The following is a 20,131-nucleotide window of genomic DNA, read 5'->3' on the forward strand; positions in this document are numbered from 1 at the left end:
AAGTTACACAGTGGAGATTTTCAGAATGAAAAAATTGAACACATAACTGTTTTTTAAACTAATTTAAACAAGCTTTTCTAATTTTCAGCTTCTTAAATGTGTTTTTTCTGTTTTTTTTTCTCTGCTCCATATAACAAAGAACTCATTCAAACAAATTTTTTTGTTTTTGTGGACAAAATTTCACAATTTCCAGGTTTGGTCAATATTGATAACCATATTCTGACATTTTACGGACCAAACAAGTACTTGAGTAATCAAGAAAATAATCAGGCGTAAACATTACAGTTTGAGCATCTTGTACTACTTCATTTGTATTTATTCATTAAGTTATATTGTTTACAACAGTCTTGTTGCTTAGTGTTTTCACTGTGATTTCCCAGTCGTACTTGAACGCATCACATGAGCTCAGCCGAGAGAGAGAGAGAGAGAGAGAGAGAGAGACTAAACAGGTGGTCTGGAAACACACAGAAAACAATGTCGTCCGGTGAGGAGAAGCGGAAAGAGCCACAGTCGTCGCTCCAGTGAAGGAATAACCGGGAACAAACTAACAAGGGAAACACATGCGTCTCTTTTTACTTCCTCACGGTTCTCCTCCTCTCCTCCTTCTTCTCCTTCTCCTCCTCCTCCCGCTGCCTTCGCCGCTTCCCTCCTCGCCGTGACTCCGAATGTGGAGCAGGATACGCGGATAGTGAGCCATGAAAGTGACGGTGTGCTTCGGCAGGACGCGGGTGGTGGTGCCGTGCGGGGACGGCAACATTAAAGTGCATACACTCATCCAGCAGGCTGTCATGAGGTACAAGAAGGCCATAGCGAAGGTGAGTGGACGCTACTTGGCGTTTTCTTGCGGCTTTTTTGTCCTGGAAACAATGTTGCGACGTCCCAGAGGAGGAGGAGGAGGAGGAGGGGGGTGTTTCTCTCCCTCTGTGTGTGCACGCGCGCAGTCAATATGGCGCAAACTTGAAACAAATGCAAAGTAGAAGGAGATAATGTGTCGCTTTCTATTCCCTTTAATGCCGCGTTTGGCAGAGTTTTCCGCGCACAACTGTACTGCGTGTGCGGCTTATCCGCCGTGTGTTTGCTGTGTTCCCAAGGAAAAGGCGCACCGCCATTGTGGTTCTTGTGTTTGTAAACGCACCAAACTTCCTCTGGGTTTCCCTCACAACGCGGTTTCTTGGTTTACTTTGGCTGCACAGCTTTTTGAAAATAGTGTGACTTTGTGCGCCTCCTGACATGTTGGCGCACAAACACACTTTCAGGGAGCTCACTTACAAGTTGCCTGCAGAGATTAGCCTACTAGCAGAGTTAGCAGGGCTGCAGCCAGTCTGAGGCGTTCAGGATCCAGAGAAATAAGGAATATAAAAGTCCCGTTTAGTCTAGACTAGGGGTGGGAATCACAGGTTACTGTGGTCCAGGATACAACGGTTCTGCGATACAATCATACAATTGTCTAACTGAAGAAAACAAGTCTGTGAAAAGTACAAAGTTCAGGATTTATCTATTTATTTATTCATAACAGTGAGAACAGAGTGCATAAAGTCTATGTATGGAACGTGGATGGAGCATCTTTTAATGTAGCTTTCTCTGCCATTATCCCGCTGTAAACTCCCACTTCCTCTGCCAGGTAACTTCCACCCAAGTCATCCTCATTTACTTTAAAGTACCTTTTTAAAATATGGATATTTGCCCTGGCGTATAGATTATTGTATTGCAAGAGGAAGGGCGACAACGATGTATCACCAAATCAGTGTTTTGACCCATTAGTCTAGACATAGGGTTCTCAAACTAAAGTGTACTATCAGTGGTACGTGAGATTCCTCTGGTGGTACTTTGGAGGGAAATCAGAAATGCTGTTCTCCTGTATAAACCAGGGTATGTGATCGGAGTGGAGCTGAGCAGTTTCTGCTTTTTTTTTGGTTGAAACAATGTGAGGAGGGCCTCATCATTATGATCGGATGAAAGTGTGAAGTGTATCGTGTGACGAGGACATGCCTGAAGTCTGCTAATGTCTGCCATGCAGTTAGAACATCATCATGTTTTTTTAAGAGGTAAAATACTTCTATAGGACTGATATAGGTAGATACTCAAGGTCCTGATATCGGTAGTATTGAGTCATTCCTAGTTTTGACGATGTCATGTTCAGGACCTGGACGTGATGCCTTCACTGGTACATCATATGCATTCTTATGCATCAACATCAACACATGCTTTTTTTTAAATAATGCCTTCTAAGGTTACAGTATGTTGCTCTACGCTGTCTTTGGTCAGAGGGGTCATCATCACCAGGCCCTGCTGGACAGTCCAGGAAAGAAAGCTGCAGTGCCAAAGCTCCCGCTGACTGTGGGAGGCATGAACCTGACGCATAAATCTCTGAGATGAAAGTGAACCTAAGAAAACTTGTTGCCCGATGTTGGGGTTGCTGCAGATAACCTTTGAGCTGCAGCTGGTGCTTTATGAGCAAGACCAGATCAGATAAAGGGAGACTTGGGGTTTTTATACACAACACTACTTGAAATGACGTTTACGCCACCTAAGTTAAAGGATTGATTTGAATTTATTGAATATCGTGAACATTTGAGTGATAATTCAGAATTTTGGAAGTTACAGACACACAGGCATTGCTGTGTTAAGTGTACATTATTTCAAGCATATACTATTCACCACTTTATCCTGTTGTTGCACAGCCTTCACACCTGGAAAGTGAAGTTTGTGTCTCTTTGTCACACCCCTCACTCCCCTGAACCAAATCCCATAGAGAAAATCAGCGATTTTACACCACAGCACCCAGACTTTGGTGTGGGAAAGTGAGCCATTCACATACTTGACTTTTCAGACAAAAAATGGCTTTGTAACAGCAAGATAAAGCGGCAAATGTATACTTAACATATTGCAGAGAAACTTTTTGTTGTGAAGACTCTTGTCAGTTTGTGAGGCCAGCGAATTAAATGACTGTTTGTGTTCAGACAAGTTTTTACTTATTGATGCTATCAGGACGTGACGATTTCAACACATAAGCGATAACAAAGTGATAAAGAACTTTCAGTCTTGATGGTGTCAGTAGTCCATCTAGTTCATTTATGGTTCAACTAAACAGTTCTTCAAGTTTTTATAAATGATTCATGCTTTTCTTCTCCATGTTGTAACTTCTAGGCAGTCTTTTTTTTTTTGTTCTAACGATAGTGACACAGATGTCTTACAGTATCCTCCTCGTGTTCAATAATTCAGTGTGAGCAGACAGAGCGGTGCAGGAGAATATCTCTGTGTAGCTGAGATGTTAAGCAGGTATAAGGAGCTGATAACAGCCGGCTCAACCACTCTCTCCTCCTTTTCGTCTGCAGGGAAAATACCAGCGTGTACTTTGACTTGATGCTAATGGGAATATTATTGTTTTAGTCTTGAAACACGGGGCGATAAGAGCTTTTTTTTCTGTCCCAGTAGATTCCAAAGAGTCAGGTGAAAACATGCAAAAGAAATTAAACATTTTTCACGTTTAAAATGTTTAGGTTTGTGGCAGAGGTGCATTATCTCATGATTCATGTGAAAGAAATGTAAATAAAGCAGATGGAAACAATGACACCACAGCTGTGCAGTGTGTGTCCAGTTCAAGGTTTCACTCGGCACAGTTGAGAGTGTTGCTCAGAGGGGACGGGAGGTCAGTTGCTTTAATTCTGTGTCTTGATGGACTCCATGGAGGTTTTGGTAATGGCACATAACTCTTCAATTGCTCTATATCATTTACACTATTGAACTTTTAGAACATCTTTTATTGTCCGCGTCCCCAGGTATATATTGTGATTGGAGTCCACATTACCGAGGTTCCTGGTTCTACTCTCTGGTGTGTCTCTCTTGTTCTTTGCTGGATTTATTAACACCATGTATGCACGCAACACTTTCTGCTTCTCCAAATAAAACATGCTTTACTTCCTGGATTATTAAGATGAAGACAATTTTAAATCTGAAAAAGTCTTTGCAATATTCCACATATTTCCTTACATAAAATAAGTATTCCTCTAGCACTCGGCAGCCCATGTTGTATTATTTGTTGACATTTTATTACTTAGAAAGTTACATACCCTTCGGTATATTAAGTGCGGTCACCCTGCTAAGAAAATGTGCATACTATAGTTGATGGAAATGGACACAACTGTATATTTTCTTTTTAATCGAATAATCAGAAAAAGGCTTTTAAAAAGTTGGGCAAAAACCCACTTTGTGTCACTTTGATTCTCCCTTGAAAGCAGTGATCGTAAAAACTCTGAATCTCACTGTAAAACAGGCTGTGACAGACATTCTGGCGCGACTGCACGGCCCTAAGTTTTAGAGCTAATGTTACCCTCGATGATCGTCGCTGTAATCGTAGCACCATATAAGCACCACAAAGAGATTTTCACTCCTATGTTCCATTTGGAGATTGAATGTCAGAAAAATATAAATATTCAAAGAAAGAAATAATAATAATAATATTAATAAATCTCCCAGCTGCAAATAATTTGGCCGCCACCTAATTTTAACATAAGTCCCGTCAAAAAGCCAGCGTCATGAGTGACACCACCCTCTGGGGTTTGGAAGTAAACTCTGTGTGGTTAGCAGCTGAAGTCATTGTTACACTTGGCTCCATGTGGAGCTGTTTTTTGAGGTTAACTCGTCACTTTAAGTAAAGGCGTGATAGTCTAGTGAAAGCTGATTTTGCTGTTGTTTTTATGCAGAAACAAAAATCTAACACCCATGTCGTTTAGTCACTTCATGTCTGCTTTTCTTGCTCATTGCTCATTTCACCCAACCCCACCAAGGCTGTCTGAGGAAGTCATTTGGTCATGGATGTTATGATAGCATCTTTTTATTTATTTATTTATTTTATTTTTTTTTAATTTATTTTACTCAGCTTGTCTTAATAAGAGGTCCAAGTTTAGGTTGGGTGTTTTCTCCTGCTTGGGTGTTTGTGTGGACCTTCTTGTAACTTCCCCTGTCATTAGAGAGGAATGCTTCCTGCAGAAGGGGGGGGGGGGAGAAAAAATTGGCCTTAAAACCACCTCATAACTGTGGAGTTAGAAAGACGGGGACACTTCTGTTCGTACATAATCGTCCACATATCTGGACTTCAGAGCGGAAACAATTTGGCCAACGTCAAAAGCTCTCCGAGTGCATTGTGAAGGGGAAAAAAGAGCGGTGTCGTATTATCCCCCGCTGCTCTTTTTCCTGCGGTAGATTTTCACTGATTTCACCGAGTGTTTGCAAGCGCTTGAAATGACACCCTTGACTGGAAAACCGTCTGGTGGTCTAACGTCCCAAACCCTCAAGTGACGCAAGTGATGGCGTGTCAGAGGGAAACATGGGTTGTCTCTTATTTTGTAGCTGATCTTAATGCTCCCAAAACAACCAGGGTGGATATCAGGTGTCTGGTTTGTTGTGTCCACATGGCTCACGGCAGATTTCCACTCACTGCTGGAGTTGACCAGATTTAACATGACTTTGACCTCAAGCCCAGTGTCTAGTCTTCTGTCTGTCTGTGTGTGTGTGTGTGTGTGTGTTTTTGAGCCGTATGTGGTTAAAGATGCAGCAGTGTTATTGTTTTTATTGACTTTCTTTCCTTGAAATTGATCAAATACTCTATATAAACGAAGACATGCCCAGATATAGTCAGAAACTCCTCCAAAGCAGACATGGTTCTTGTTTAGTGGTCTGAAATCCAAAAATGTTCCATAGAAAAGAAGGAACAAAAGAAACCGAGACACATTCACACTGAAGATACTTACAAAATTACTGAAAAGAAGAAAAACACAATATTTTTAAAGTTAAATACATAATGCTTTGCAGCTGAAGTTTTCCTCCAAACAATAGCTGTGTTTGTCATTTTTTAAAATGAATTTGCTGGTATGTATAATGTTCTAACATATATCGAAGCACTTTGAGGTGTAACTATATCCCTACTTTGTTTGTTTTACTTCTGCTGTGTGGAACGTTTCTGCCCGTAGAGAAGCTTAAAACGATAATTAGCCAGTTAATTAAATTAAACGTTTTTTCGGGATAATGTCTTTGGCCTGATGCTCAACCCTGTGTGTAGATTTTCAAGGAATAATGTGCTGAGATTATGTATTTAACTTGTAATGTGAACGTTAGAATAAGCAAAGATAATCTGTGTTAATGTGGCTCCAGCTCACATTCAAGCAGAACAGTACTGTTGACCAAACTACTGTCCGTCTGCTTTTAATCTGTTTTAAGTACATGTTGTTTTGCCTTTATTTGACAAAAATGGGAGACTAAATAATAATAATAATAACAATCCAACATATTTTAGTCCTGTCTTGGTGTCACTTCTATGAGCTGAAGTTGGCCTCACATTCATGTCTTTTTTTTATTAAAACAGCCTTTGATGATGGTCAAGGCCTGAGGATACACTGTCCTGCTGCACGCTGCTGCTGCTGCTGCACGCTGCTGCACGCTGCTGCTGCTGCTGCTGCAGCAGTTGCAGTCCGTCTCACACATGAACATGTTCACCACTGGAAGTGTGCCACATCTTCAAAGGAAGCGCTTGGACTTTTTGAAGTTGGGAGCGACATAAATGCATGCATGAAAGGGAATATGAAAATAAGGAAAGGAGTCCTCGAATGATTATGTGTCATGTGACGGCTGCATTCACACGGCATGATGCTTTACTAATATACAGCTCCAGAATGATTCGGTTATGTAATTAAAAAGATTACTTCACATAATTAGGGCTGCAATGCTTCTTAAATGTGAATATTTTCTGGTTTCTTTGCTCCGTTTTACAAAAAAATCTTTAAAACTAAAAAGACATTTGAGAACATCATGATTGCCAGGTTTGGTTAACACTGATTGGGCATTTTTCAACATTTTCCTATAATTTTATGGACAAAAGAATACTTGATTAATTGGGAAAACAATCGACAGATTACATGATTCTAAAAATAATCATTTGTTGCAGCCCTACACATAATCGTTCAGTAATTCCTGCATGACCACACCAGACTCCTTGTTGAGATTTTAGACATTTCCTTGCGATTTTTTGGAGATGAGGCATGTTTTTTTTTAACATTTTAACTTATCTACAGTACGGTTTGATTCTAGTGTCGGACGTCGTGCTCACGACTCTTCCAGTGACGACACTCTCTGACCAATCAGTGACCGGCAGTCTGACGACGACACAGTTTAGCATTGGCTCAGCTCGCTTGGAGCCTCGTCAGAGCGGAGTGGAACCGCGTAGTGGAAAAGCGCCATAAGGCCGTGTTCTCAGTGGAGTTGATTGTCATTGATAAAGTCAGACTTGGACAAACTTCACACAAACATCATCAAATAGACCAGTGATTTCATCCGATTACCACTGTTGGCAGGGAACGATATTGACCCCAATTTTCACATATGCCTGATAAATATGGGTCTTTGTGGGCGGGAAATCATGAGCACTGAGTACTCATCTGTGCAGCAAAAATTACACGTTTCAGAGACACTCCTTGGGCGAGCATGTAATAATTCTCTTCTCTTTTATCTCCTGTTTTCGAGCCAACAAAGCCAGAATGGCAAAAATGATGTTATCACTGAAGTTGTTCCATTATGTCATCTTAAAATTAGTAGGTGTGTTTGTGTGTTCATTCAGTATGTTTGTCCGGCCAGTCGAGAGCAGTATTATTTGTCTTTGGTGGTAAATGGTTTCAGTGAAGATGCCTAACATACCTGCATACGACAGGTGTGGCAAATAATATCTATTCACTCAGGGGTGGAAGTCTCTAGTTACCTCATAATTTGATTTAGATTCAGTCAACCATGTAATAAAAGGATTATTGATGCATGGTCATGCTAACTGATGTATTATTTACCTCCAGCCTCTTCTTTAGGTGTGTCTGGTCTTCTGCGGCTTGAAGGTTTCACATGTTGTGTGTTCACAGAGGGTTTTCCTGGTTGTAACGAGTGGTTTAGTTCAGTCAACAAGGCCTTTTCTTCCAGAGAACTGCTGCTCACTGGATGTTTTGTCTTTTTCGGACCACTCTCTGTAAACCTCAATGCTCAGGGTTGCGGCCACGTTTTTGGCTGATTAAATATTTGCCTTAACAAGCAGTTGATTAGTGTTTATTAGATTCATTTGCTCTCATTAATTTGCTGCTTGCCTCATAGCAAAAAAGGTTGGTAGTGGCGGTTCTCCGGTTTCCAAAAAACATGTAGACCCTCTATATGTTGGGCCTGCGGACTGCCTTTCGCCCTGTGTCAGCTGGGATTGGCACCAGCAGCCCTGCGACCCTCTTGTGTAGGATAAAGCGGTGGACGATGATTAAATTCATCTTTTCTTGAATGCAAGTGGAGTCACAATCAGCCTCCTGCTGCTGATTCTGATGGAAATAGAATTCACAACACAATATGACGTCTGCAACGCCGCTGTTTCATCATCCAGTTGGTTCATCAATAAGTTAAACACGGTTGTGTCTTTGACAGAAAGTTCATATTGTTTCCCTCCATTCCTATTTACACGCTTGCAATATCAAAGTGAATCAATTCTGGACAGATGCTCATGTTATCGAGAAAATGTCTTATACGGGCAGTGCAGGTACCGTTGTATGGGGTCATACTGTATAAGCTCGACTCATTTTACAGTTCATCTGTTTGATCCTCATGTCACCAGACCGTCGCAGCCAGGTTTCCTGCTTCCAGAATGGGCACAGTGCAGGATTAAAAGCTTCTGTGATGATCTGACTTTGCCCTTGACCAGACTACTGTGAAAAATGTCCTAAAACATGACCCAGCAGAGTCATTAATTTCCCGATGGAGTCACTTGAGGACTGCTCAGTGGTTGCCATATGAAGTTTCCTGTTTGAAAACTGTTGAAAGTGACAGTGGTTGAGATGCCATTTCCAGCTGCATGAACGTATTCATTGCACGTTGAAGTAAAATTGCTCTTAAAAATCAAGAATTACGTTGCAGACATTATAAAAAGGCTTTGCATAACAGGAAAGATGATTGCGGTTATCCACTGTAACGTATATAATCATTTTCCCTTGGGACATGAGACATTCTTTTGGTTTGCCTGTCGATGACGCCTGCATTACTAACTTTCCCACAGTGCTTCTTTGCTGTGCTGTGCTGGTGCACTTTAAATAGCTGTCATTTTCTTTGCCACTCTGCTGCCTCACGGTGACGAAAGTAAATCATTGAGTTGTCGTCGCTACTTGAATCCGACACGTTGATGCGATAATAAAAAGAAGTGGCACGTTTGTTATTTGACAGCAGGGTTTCCCCTGATGGCCAGTGAACCTGGCGTGGAATCGTGGCTGATGTGATGGAGGAGGCAGTAAAACGCTGACTGCATAGTTCTCAGTTGGTGGGAAAAGACGTCTGCTCTCCTTTTTAAGAAGTTAAGTTCATGCTCTTGGTCAGAGCTGTTTACAGTTTTGGCAAAAATATGCAGAACTTGAAAGCAGCAGCTCGCCCCTAATAATAAAACATATTTCTGCACACTTGTAATGTTCTTCCATGAGGCTTTTTGTAGATAAGTTACTCTCCAACAGGTTGGTGAATGTAAGGACTTGCTTGGCAACATAAACGTGATACTTTATATGACAGTTCTTCAGGCTTGAGACTAATGTTGACTTGATTAAGCGTTGTGTAATTTTGCACTGAGGCATTTCAACAGGGTAAGCAAAGGAGCCAATAGCCTGGAGCCCTGAGCTGAGAGGGCCCCCCCCCCCAAAGGAAGGCTGAATATGTCCATCTAGCAACACAAGTTTTGTGAGAACCGTCTTAAATTCTATGATCCGTTATTGGAAACTGCAATTTGTCATTTTAGAATTTTTATCATAATTTCAAATGCGACTGAATTACATTGAATTTATTCATGCTAAATCAGCAGAAATAATTCTTAAACAACAGGTCGGGGCACACAGAGTCTCTGTGATACTCAGATTTTGGACTGTACCGTATGAAAGATGGACAAATACGTAAAAATACGTCTGATTCAAACGTCACATGGTTCGTTTGCGTGTAAAAATGGTTGCAATACATCACAAACAGCCTGGAGAGAAGTCATTATTCACATTGGTATGTTTCGTCACATTTGTCTCTAAAGCCACAGGCTTTTCTCAGTGTAGCCCTTTGTTGTATTTGGACAAGCCTTCATATTTGACCTGATTGTAAACCATCCATAAACAAAAAGCTAAATTAATGATATTTATTTACATGTTTACAGTCTGTGCATAGTGAAGCATAGATAGATAGATGGATAACATTTTGTCTGTCCCAAATCTTCCTTTGCAAAACAATCAAATACGACACATACAACTCTCTCAAGACACTTTCAAACTCTCAAGGTAAAAAAAACCAACTGTAAAATAGGAAACACATGCGATACATAGAACTTTTGGATTGTATTGTATTTTACATTTTTATCTTTCTGATATCAGATTTTGACCAGTATGGTCGTCCATACTCATGACAGTACATGCATTGACGTTGACTCGTACGTTATACTTTTATAAACTGTCTCTTCTTCTGTAAAAGAAGATTTTCTTTTAGCGTGACACGATGCAAGCTGAACTTTTGACTGCCACGGGGTGGGGCGGCGGCAGCGGCGGTGGTGGGGCCCAAGCTAATGAGCATTCAGATCATAACACTTAATGATACACAGAGCTTAAGTGCTTTACAGAGTGCAATGAAAACAGATTACTTGGACCCTGGCATGGGTCCAGTCAACTGAGTCTTGGCACCCCAACCATGTGCACCAAAGCCAGCTGCATATGGCGCCGGATCCCCCAACAGCCCCGATACACCAAGTGGGCTAGAGAGTGGCTGACAGTGGTAAATAACTGGGTGATGGATGCTTGAAAGTTATTTTATGCATGTGCCTGCATCACAGATTGTTGTTTTGAGGTCACCCCCTCCCTCCCTCCCTCCCTCCCTGGAACCTCTCTTCCATAAACAGAGGAAGCTCCAGAGTGTAAGTTTGTGCAGGGAAGAAGGAACAGGAAGTCTAATGATATCTCTGCTGCTCTTCTTGGATATTTGTTTTTAAATACATCATCATGGCCCCGTCCTTTCAGCTGGATATCACTGTTAATTTATGAAAGACGCTCTTCCTCACAGAAGGGTGTTTTTGTTTTTTCTGCCTGAAACACAAGTTTGCCTGCCTGGTTTTACACAAGTTTAGGATGATTTGACCAATGCAGGTTTTTAACCGCTCCAGTTTTAAGTGAAGAGAGTCTTGTTTAAGCAGGGAACAACATTAGTAGAGATATACTGTGTGTTCACAATTTAAAACGCGCAACGCCGTAAAACATCTGGCAGTGAAGTGAGAACTCGGGTCCATGTTATTGAAGTTATAAGCAGTTGGAATGATCGCTCACAGAACAGTGTCTTTTGAAAGCGTGAGAACAGTGACTGCATTCATCCTTTAGAAAAGAGGACCGTTCAAGTCAGCTCAGGTTGAATTTACTCAAGAAGTGTTGTGGTTTGAGCAATGGCAACATTTAAACAGCCATGACTGATAGTTACACTAAGTCTTCCAAGCATAACTGAGCAGTCATCAGCTTTCTCTTATAATAACTGTGAAGGTTAGAAAAAGATCGCACGGCATCTCCAACAGCAGAAAGGAACAAGGTTCTACCCGGACTCTTAATCAACGGGTCCTTCTGTGTCAGGCGTGTTATTATGGAAAAGCTTTTAACTTTTTAAATGGACGTCTCTGGTTTGTAATGAAGAGAAAAAAAAAAAAACTACTTGGAAACAATGTTTCCTTTTGAAATCATGGAAAATGGACTGCAAATAATTGCATATACTCTGGTTTTATGACCGTATCAGTTTAGTAAAGAGAAGTCAGACGAGCAGTGAGACGATGAGAAAGTGATTTACACAGTTTGATCATCATCACATCACAGGAATTTGGCAAGATAATGAATGTTCCCTCAGGACCTGACACAAATTTTATGAAACCAAATTTATTTGATAGAAATAAAGGATTTGAGTGATGGCTACAAATATCTGCCATGCAGTTATGTTTTTTAAAATATTTTGAAATGTCTGTAGCTATCAACACAAGTGTTTTATTTATTTTTTAAGACCATATCGGACTGACATGGTTGTGATATCGTATCGAGATGAAACTAAAGACGCTTTGGAGACGCTATTGTGCTGAGTTGTTTAGTCTTCAGGTCTTTATAAGCCACACAAGTTTGTGTGTTTATAAAACAACTAGGGCTTTAACGATTAATCCGTTACTAAATCGTCTAACCTTTTTGAAAATTGATTATTCGGTTTGAGTGTTTTCTCTAAAAACTGAAACGAGTCATTTTTAAAGGCTTCTTAAATGTGAATATTTTCTTTTATCTTTGTGGACAAAACTGCACATTTGAGAAAATCATAATTTCCAGGTTTGGTAAACGCTGATCAACACTTTCCGGACCAAATGATTAATCTATTAATCTACAGATTCATTGATTATAAAAAAAAACGCTCCAAACTCCCCGTTGACTGCTGCGTCTGCTCACTCAGTGTTTTCGGCGTTTGCTCCACAACGGAGAATCGGCTGAGTGTAAAACTGAATGTACTCTTGTTTTCAGCATGTGGACTGGCCTTGTTCACGGGCACAAGTGTCCCATGTCCACCCAGTGGACAGACACTGACTGACTGAAATGTCAAGGACTCACTGTGTGTTGCAGTACAGGGGGAGGATTGTCTCTGAGGAATGTGAGGACACAGGACGAACAGCAGCAGAGCTCAGATATAGGCGATAATACCTCGGTCAAGTCTGAGCACAAGCCTTGTTTTTACCAAACACTCTTCATTTATCTGCTGGTGTGGCCGAGAGCTTGTTTTTTTTATTTCATGCTTTATTATTATTTCCTTCCTGTGAAATTCCTCTGCGATTCCTCTGGCCCCGAGTCTTAAAATTTCATTTTTATTTCCCCGCCTGCAACACAGCCTGGTGTTGTTATGCAGCTGTTGATTGCCAGCAGCTCGGCTGAGAAACCTGGTGGTTCGGCGATGCAGACAAAGGAGGTTCTGCTTGGACGCAGAGAACCACATGGTATTGAGAAGAATGAGGAGGAAACATTAGCATAACCCAAATGATTTATGAGGGTAGATTAATGAAGTCCCTTGAAATTGAATTCAGTACTTAGGCTGATGAGGCTTTGTCTGCTAAATATAGGACGGGCCAGGCGAGAGCGCTGCCTCTGACAGACGGATGATTATTGGGCTTTGGGCAGAGTTGAGGTGTGAGGCCTTTGAACTCCAGACCTCACTCTTCTGTCTGCTGGCATCTTTGGGGTCGTCATGGTGAAGCCCAGCTGACAACATGCTTAGTCGGCATGTTTGTCATCTGATGTTGTTGTTTTTTAAACATGGAATTTAAAACTGAAGGCTTCTCCTGAGGTTACGTCCACTGAATCCTTTAGGTTTAAAAACGGCACAGCCACCGATTTAGAATCGGAATCATTCTTGAAGGCCAAGTATGACTTCACATTTGTTTATTTTATTATGGGTTTTCCATTACTCTGTGTACTTGCACATAAAAACGACAGAAACAAAGACAAAAACCCCTTAACAAATAAGTTAAACAATGGAACAGGAATGCTAAATAAGAAGAGTGCAGCAGTAGTTCAACATGGTTTAGGCTGTCCTGTACATCTGGCATCGATTCTACGGCTGCAGCAGTTAATCTGCAAATTCATTCTTAATTGCCAATGATTTTGACAGTTGATTATTTGGGGTTTTTATGCACCTAGCAGTCAATTAATCAAGAGAATAGTTGACAGAATAATCAATAATGAATATGATCTGAAGTTGCCGCCCTAAATTTAATAACTGACAATAAAATCAGTGACTGTCAAGACTGACTATATTTATTTATATTATTATAATTATAAACATATATGTTATAAATATTTATTCTTTGGAGTTTTGCAGATTTAAATTTAACTGTTTAATGTAAGAGTTTAGTGAACTATAGAATAAACATCTCACTGTACATCCTTGATAGGCATTGGTCAGTAGGGCTGAAACAATTACTATTAATCGATTACTAAACTAACCATAAACTATTTTGGTAAAAAATTACTCGATTTGAGTTTTTTTCCATTATTAAAACCAGTTTCTTTGATTTTTTTTTTTTTAGCTTCTTAAATGTGAATATTTTCTGGTTTCTTTGCTCCGTACGACAGAGAAATCATTCAAAAAAGATTCTGTGTTATTTCATTTGCTTAATAGTTATAATTCATTGTATTTTGTCTAGTTATTATACTGTAAAATGGTGTTTTGAGTTGAACACATTTTGGTCTGCCCATTAAATTACAGATGGCATTTCCACTGGCTTTTCATGGAAGGAAGAAAGGCTTAGATTCACAAGCCTTCATTGTCTCCTGGGTGTGTGTGTGTGTGTGTTTGACACGTCTGGTCTGCACTTGTCAGAACGCAGCCTGCAAAACGAGTTAATATTCACCATTCACACACAGCGAGAGGAATAATCAGGCAATCAGAAGAAACACGCACACGCGCTCCAGACCGTGTCATTTAAATAATGCCGTCTTGTTATTAAAGTGGTATCATCTTGCAGATTTATGACCTCGGATCTTTTTGAAACTCTTTATTACATCGTTGAATTCCTACAATGAAACCCGAGAGGAGCGACTCCCAGTTTCAGTCAGCTGTAGATAAAACTGTATGCGAGGCCAACGCTGCTCGACAGGAAAAACTGCTTCCTGAGTGACCAGCCGCTGATGCAAGAGACAATGTATCTCAGCTTTTGTCTGTATTTACTCTGTAAGGACGTCTACAGCCTCTCCTCTGTTCCCGCGTCCTCACCAGTTAATCGTGTAGACTTTGGTATGTTATGGTTTGTGTTTTTACGCTTGTACAATGGTGTTCCTCAGCACTACTACTACTACTACTACTACTACTACTACTACACACACAGATGAGTGGCAGATTCTAATGACAGATGTTTATCTAAGAACCCGGCGGCTTCCAGTGAATGAGTTTCTCATAGTTTTTTTCCTTTTTCAGTTTAAAATCAAACATTAAAAAGAAAACGCAACAAAAATGTACACCGTGAACTCGGTTAACTCATTTAATTATTGACAATAAACTGATATTTGTTAGTGCAGTAGCTCCAGATAACGTGATAATGGAATTGTTCATTTGTTAGTTTGGTTTCCCCCATTAGTGACGGAGCTTTTCCTTCCCTCTGGGGTCCATACATTACTGCGTAACTGCGTAAAAACCGAGGAAAACTAAAGAACTAAACCATTTATTCAAACCATACATCCCAAAGTATTGCACCGTGGTTGTTGTAAAATGTTTTCTGTCAAAATCATCATCATGAATTTGCTCAACTTACATATGAACTTGTGTCGGAAGCTGCAACAACAGATTTTTTACTTCATTGTTTCCTACTCCGTAACAAAGAAGCCAGAGGAACTCAATCTTTTTGTTTGAGGAGACATTTTGAGGTTTTGGAAAACATTTTTCATAATTTTGCTCACATTTTACGCACCAAACAACTAATCAATGAAATGAGAAAATAATCTGCAGATGAACTAATTGTGGAAATAGTCATTAGTTGCATAATCATAGATCTGTCTGTGTTGGACCCTTGGATACTGTTCTCCTTTGCATTAACTTGGCGTTTTTGAGTTTTTCCAAGAATGAGATCCAGTAGATGAAGTGTAATCATTGGATCAAGCTGTTCACAGACAGAGTGGAATAGTAGGAAAGTGTTGCAAAAAAAAAAAGAAAGTCTTATCACATTTTGAGTTGCTTCCCATTTCTCCGACAATGCTGATGTCGGCAGAAAAAAAATTGGAGTTGGAGCTCATCTGGCTCTGTTGATGCAAATTTCTTGGGTGAATGCTGACATGCACCCTATAAAGCTATTGTTACTCAATCCGTTGCATTCCTTAATGGTTTGTAACGACTGGTTCTGATTTTAAAACAACAGATGTTGATTTTTTAAACAAAAACGGTCCAAGTGAAGCTGGAGGAACGACGGTATTCGGTTGAGTCATGAGGGCTTTCCCTTTTTCCTGTCCGTCATCATTAGTATGCAGGAGTCGGTGGTGAGGAAGTGCACTGGACATGAGAGACATGAGAATTACTGAGATGCCTTGACCTCTTAACCTTCATCTGATTCAGCAGCATTACAGAAGAGAGAGCGGGGAGGTTATTGATCTCTGATCTGGTCTGATCCGGAAAGTGATGTGAGAATCATTAAACTTTCGTGTTGTGAGTTAGTAAGTGTGCAATTTCCTTATCAGGGTTTGCATTATTAAATAGTTTATTTCTAACTCTTGTAGGTCACTTTATGTGGACAACACTGACCATTAAAACTAAAACTCAAATCTTTGGCAAGAAATTGATATACAGTACAGCTTCTTTAATGTAAATATGTTCTGGTCTAAACACATTATCTTTAATTTGTGGTTTGTCTTATAATTTTCCGCCATTTTATTGAACAACATACCTGGATAATGCTATTCATGGTCCGATTACACCTGCATGTATACACGTTGGACTTGGCGTTGTGTGCATGCACCGACATGCCCTGCCGGTAGAGCTGAAACGATGAATCGATGAATCGATTATTAATCGATTACTAAATTTAAGCTTCTTAAATGTGAATATTTTCTTCTTTTCTTTGCTCTGGATAACAAAGAAATCATTCAAAGTCAATCATTTTGGTCTGTGGACAAAACAAGACATTTGAGAACATCATCATTTCCAGGTTTGACGAACACCGATCAACATTAGTTAAGGTTTTCTGATATTCTGAACACCAAACGATTAATCAATTAATTGAGAAAATAATTGACAGATTAATCGATTATGAAAATAGTCGTTAGTTGCAGCTCTACCTGCCCGGCCTTTCGCTGTCCCTCTCGCCGTTTGTTTTTCTGTGACGTAAAGGTCGACAGGAAACTCAATAATTATCGTGACAAACAGCGCCATGTCACAGCGCCACCTATGGAGGCGGAGTCAGATGTACTTGGACTCTGCAAGTTGTCCTGCTACAGCCTTAGCTTGATGAAACTGTGCATGTAAACGTACTGACTGTTGATTAGGACTGTGTCTCCCAACTGGGCTCTGGTCCAGTGTCTCTTCATTCTGCAGGGGTCCATGTCCCAGTTTTCAGATGGACAGGTTCTTTTGTGGGTGTAGGCACAGACTTATGGACCCGTGAAGACGAGCCGTGTGAGCGGAGTGGTGGGTGGAGCAGGGGAGTGTGGGGGAGCTGGAGTACATCTTTAAAAAGTGGAAACAGTCAAAGTCGATGCTTCTTTGCACTCGTCTTGTTTTGTTCAGACACTTGGCACCAGCGGGGGGGGGAATAAGAAGATGAAAGCAGCAGCCACACAACTTTGTGAAACCAGCGTGGACCACGACAAGGGGAAGCACAGCAGTCGCGCTGCGGTCAAAGAACATCTGAGGAAGTACAAAAGGCTTCAGAGCCATTTATGTAGAATTTGGTCCATGCGGATAAACATAGCAGTGAACACACAAAGTTAAACACTAACCGAGGACAGGGACGACTGAAAGGGAATCGTCACTGTGGGAAGACTTCATCTGGTTCAGCTGTGAGCGTCTTCTTACTGCAAAGCCCAAGGCCAAAACAGGGATTAGATATTTTAGGGGTTTTGTTTTGCAAATCTTCCTGTGTGTATGGATTTGCTCAAGGTTCTTATTATTGCAGCAACAAAGAACTTATGTTCGTCGGTTTGCTGAATATCACGGTCGACGGAATTAAATTATAAAAGCAGGGTGTCACTGGAGAGCCCTCTCTGCCTGCATGTGTGGGCTAATACTGCAGCCATGTTCTGCATACAGAGTGCTTTTCATGTGAAATTGAAGACTGCGGCTTTGGTAAGAAGGAATAAACGATGAGTGCTCTTTTTACCCTGTAATATTTTCAATACTTGCGCGTGAAGGATTTGTTGCTTACACAGACGTCCTCCTCAGCTTTGTTGTGGAAGGAATGAGTTAAGCCCTTTTTAAATGGCCTTTTGTGATGAATCGGTGATGGATTCTGAGTAAGAGTTGAATGCGGCAGTTGAGACAGAATAAAAAATAAAAGGTTTACTGTGTGAATGAACGGTGTCACTTTTGGCCTGGAACTGCTGCCTCTTTTGACATGATCAGACAAGATTGTGTCTGTGTGTGTGTGTGTGTGTGTGTTCAGCTCTTTAGGTTTTGCCCTCTTGCACACACATGAATTAGGACACCGAACCCTACACGCCTGGCATTTCAAAGTGAGGGCCATTTGTTGGAAACAAGTGCCCCATTTAGACTTTCTTAATCCGTGTATTGAACTGTGCCCAGAATCTTTACGTATATCTGTGCAGCCTTGACCTGGTCACGCGTCACCTAAAGCAAACGCACTGAATAGATGTAAACAGAGACAACAAAGGAATTTCCTGAAGTTTATTAAAAGGGCATTTGTTCTTTCCTGCAAGCAGTGGGACTCATACAGTGAAAGATATATATTATATAAAAGCAGGGTCTGTATGGTCTTTAAATCTGGCTTAATTTTAATCTGGCATTTTTATTGTGAGCTACAAAAATTGTGTGAATGTAAATGCAGACAGAATTGAATTGAATTTTGGGATTGCTTATTTGAGGAGATCTTAAGAAAGTCAGTGGCAGGAATAAAGTGGATTAAGAAGATAAGTACCAGTTAATATTGACAATATTCTCACAGTTTGTTTGTTTGCAAACACAAAAATAGAATTAATCTCAATTGATTCTATTTTTTAGACATTTACACAGATAAATAGAGCGCTTGCATGGATTTGACAACACAAAAACAAGAATTAGGGTTTACATTTAACATGCATTTGCATCATTAAAACCAAGTTCTATGTTTTGCATAATTATAGAAGTTTTCTCATATTCAGAAAACTTAATTGGTCTCTGAGGGGCAATTAATCTGTAGCTTCCCATACAGAATCATCATTAGTTAGTAAAATTAGTTTAGTTGGTACAAAAGATTTGGAGTATCTATTTCCATATTGGGTGGTATTAGTGTTTTTGTCTTATTCAACGTTTTTATGAAGTCAAAAGTAAAGTTTCTTTCTGATGACTGAACAGCGTCATCTTTGGCAACTTTTTATTATTCCATCATGAACGGAATAATGCTGCTTTCCTTTCCGACATTAAGTACGATCCCTTCGTTTAGCTGCTGACCTCGTGCAGCGGAAAGTGATTCTAAGCTTAAAGACGCGAGAAGCGTGTGCCACTTTGATTTACATTTAAAGTGACTCCAGCTTCAAAGTCACTCATCCCACTTATATCTCAATTACACGGCCGCTGCAGAAGCCTGACCTGCTGTGTCACAACAGGAAAACCTCCTCGGGACAATTCTCACAGTAGATGCCTGGTCATATCTGCCCCTCAGATCCCTGACCCGTTTGTGTATCGCTCACAGTTCACTGCACAACAGACACACACAAGTTAAACAAGTTTGCACTGTTGGACTAGAAAGATGCTGCAGATACTTCTGTCCTCACCACCCAGACTCTCGGTGGACAGAAGCCTATTATCATGGTACATGTAAAAAAAAAAAAAAAAAAAAAAAGAAAGAAAAAGTTATTGTTTCTTTGGGATATTTTTGTTGCGCACAGGAAACTGTTAAAAAAAAAAAAAGAAATTGCTAAATGCTCACAGCCCGAGAAAGAATTTACTTGTGTTTTTAATTATCTGATGAATTACAGACGGACATTTTGTTCATTTAACTACAAGAAAAATCAATTTCACCTTATCTTTTGTTAACATTTTTGGAGACACTTCTTATTGTTTTGCTTTTATTGCACAGGCGATTCTTTTTCTTTTTTGGCATGTGCATGCATGGTGTCTCAGTGGACGAGACGACCTCCCGACCTGGTGCTTTTATCCTCTTACATCACCAGCATCGGGTCCTGCAGTGGGTATATAAGTGCTCTTTGTTGGATATGTACATGTTAATGCATGCGTACCACCTAAGTGGAATTTAAATGTCTCCGTTTACATCTAGAGTCGACCTGTAACGTGCAGCAGTTTCAATCTGCTGGAATATTTGCCGGTTTTCAATAGAAGATATTCAACAGTTAAAGCTCTGCTGTCAAAATTTTAATTATTTTCATTCCTACTTACTTTAGCGTAACATATCACT

At 40.3% G+C, this 20,131-nt stretch overlaps 1 protein-coding gene across 10 annotated transcripts in view; it reads left to right on the top strand.

Annotated features, from left to right (window-relative positions):
- Positions 1-292: 292 nt before the first annotated feature.
- The window catches only part of LOC131471006 (partitioning defective 3 homolog), a 224,019-nt gene continuing 204,180 nt past the window's right edge, over positions 293-20,131 (top strand). For 8 of the 10 annotated variants that reach the window (XM_058647180.1, XM_058647236.1, XM_058647200.1 and 5 more), the window contains exon 1: positions 297-815. In XM_058647180.1, the coding sequence (XP_058503163.1) occupies positions 696-815 (120 nt within the window). In that variant the 5' untranslated portion in view covers positions 297-695. Of the gene's footprint in view, positions 816-20,131 lie in introns of all 10 variants that reach the window. The other 2 variants (XM_058647253.1, XM_058647259.1) reach the window with 2 other exon arrangements.

Source organism: Solea solea, chromosome 1 (genome assembly GCF_958295425.1).
Source record: "Solea solea chromosome 1, fSolSol10.1, whole genome shotgun sequence".
Taxonomy (NCBI): domain Eukaryota; kingdom Metazoa; phylum Chordata; class Actinopteri; order Pleuronectiformes; family Soleidae; genus Solea; species Solea solea.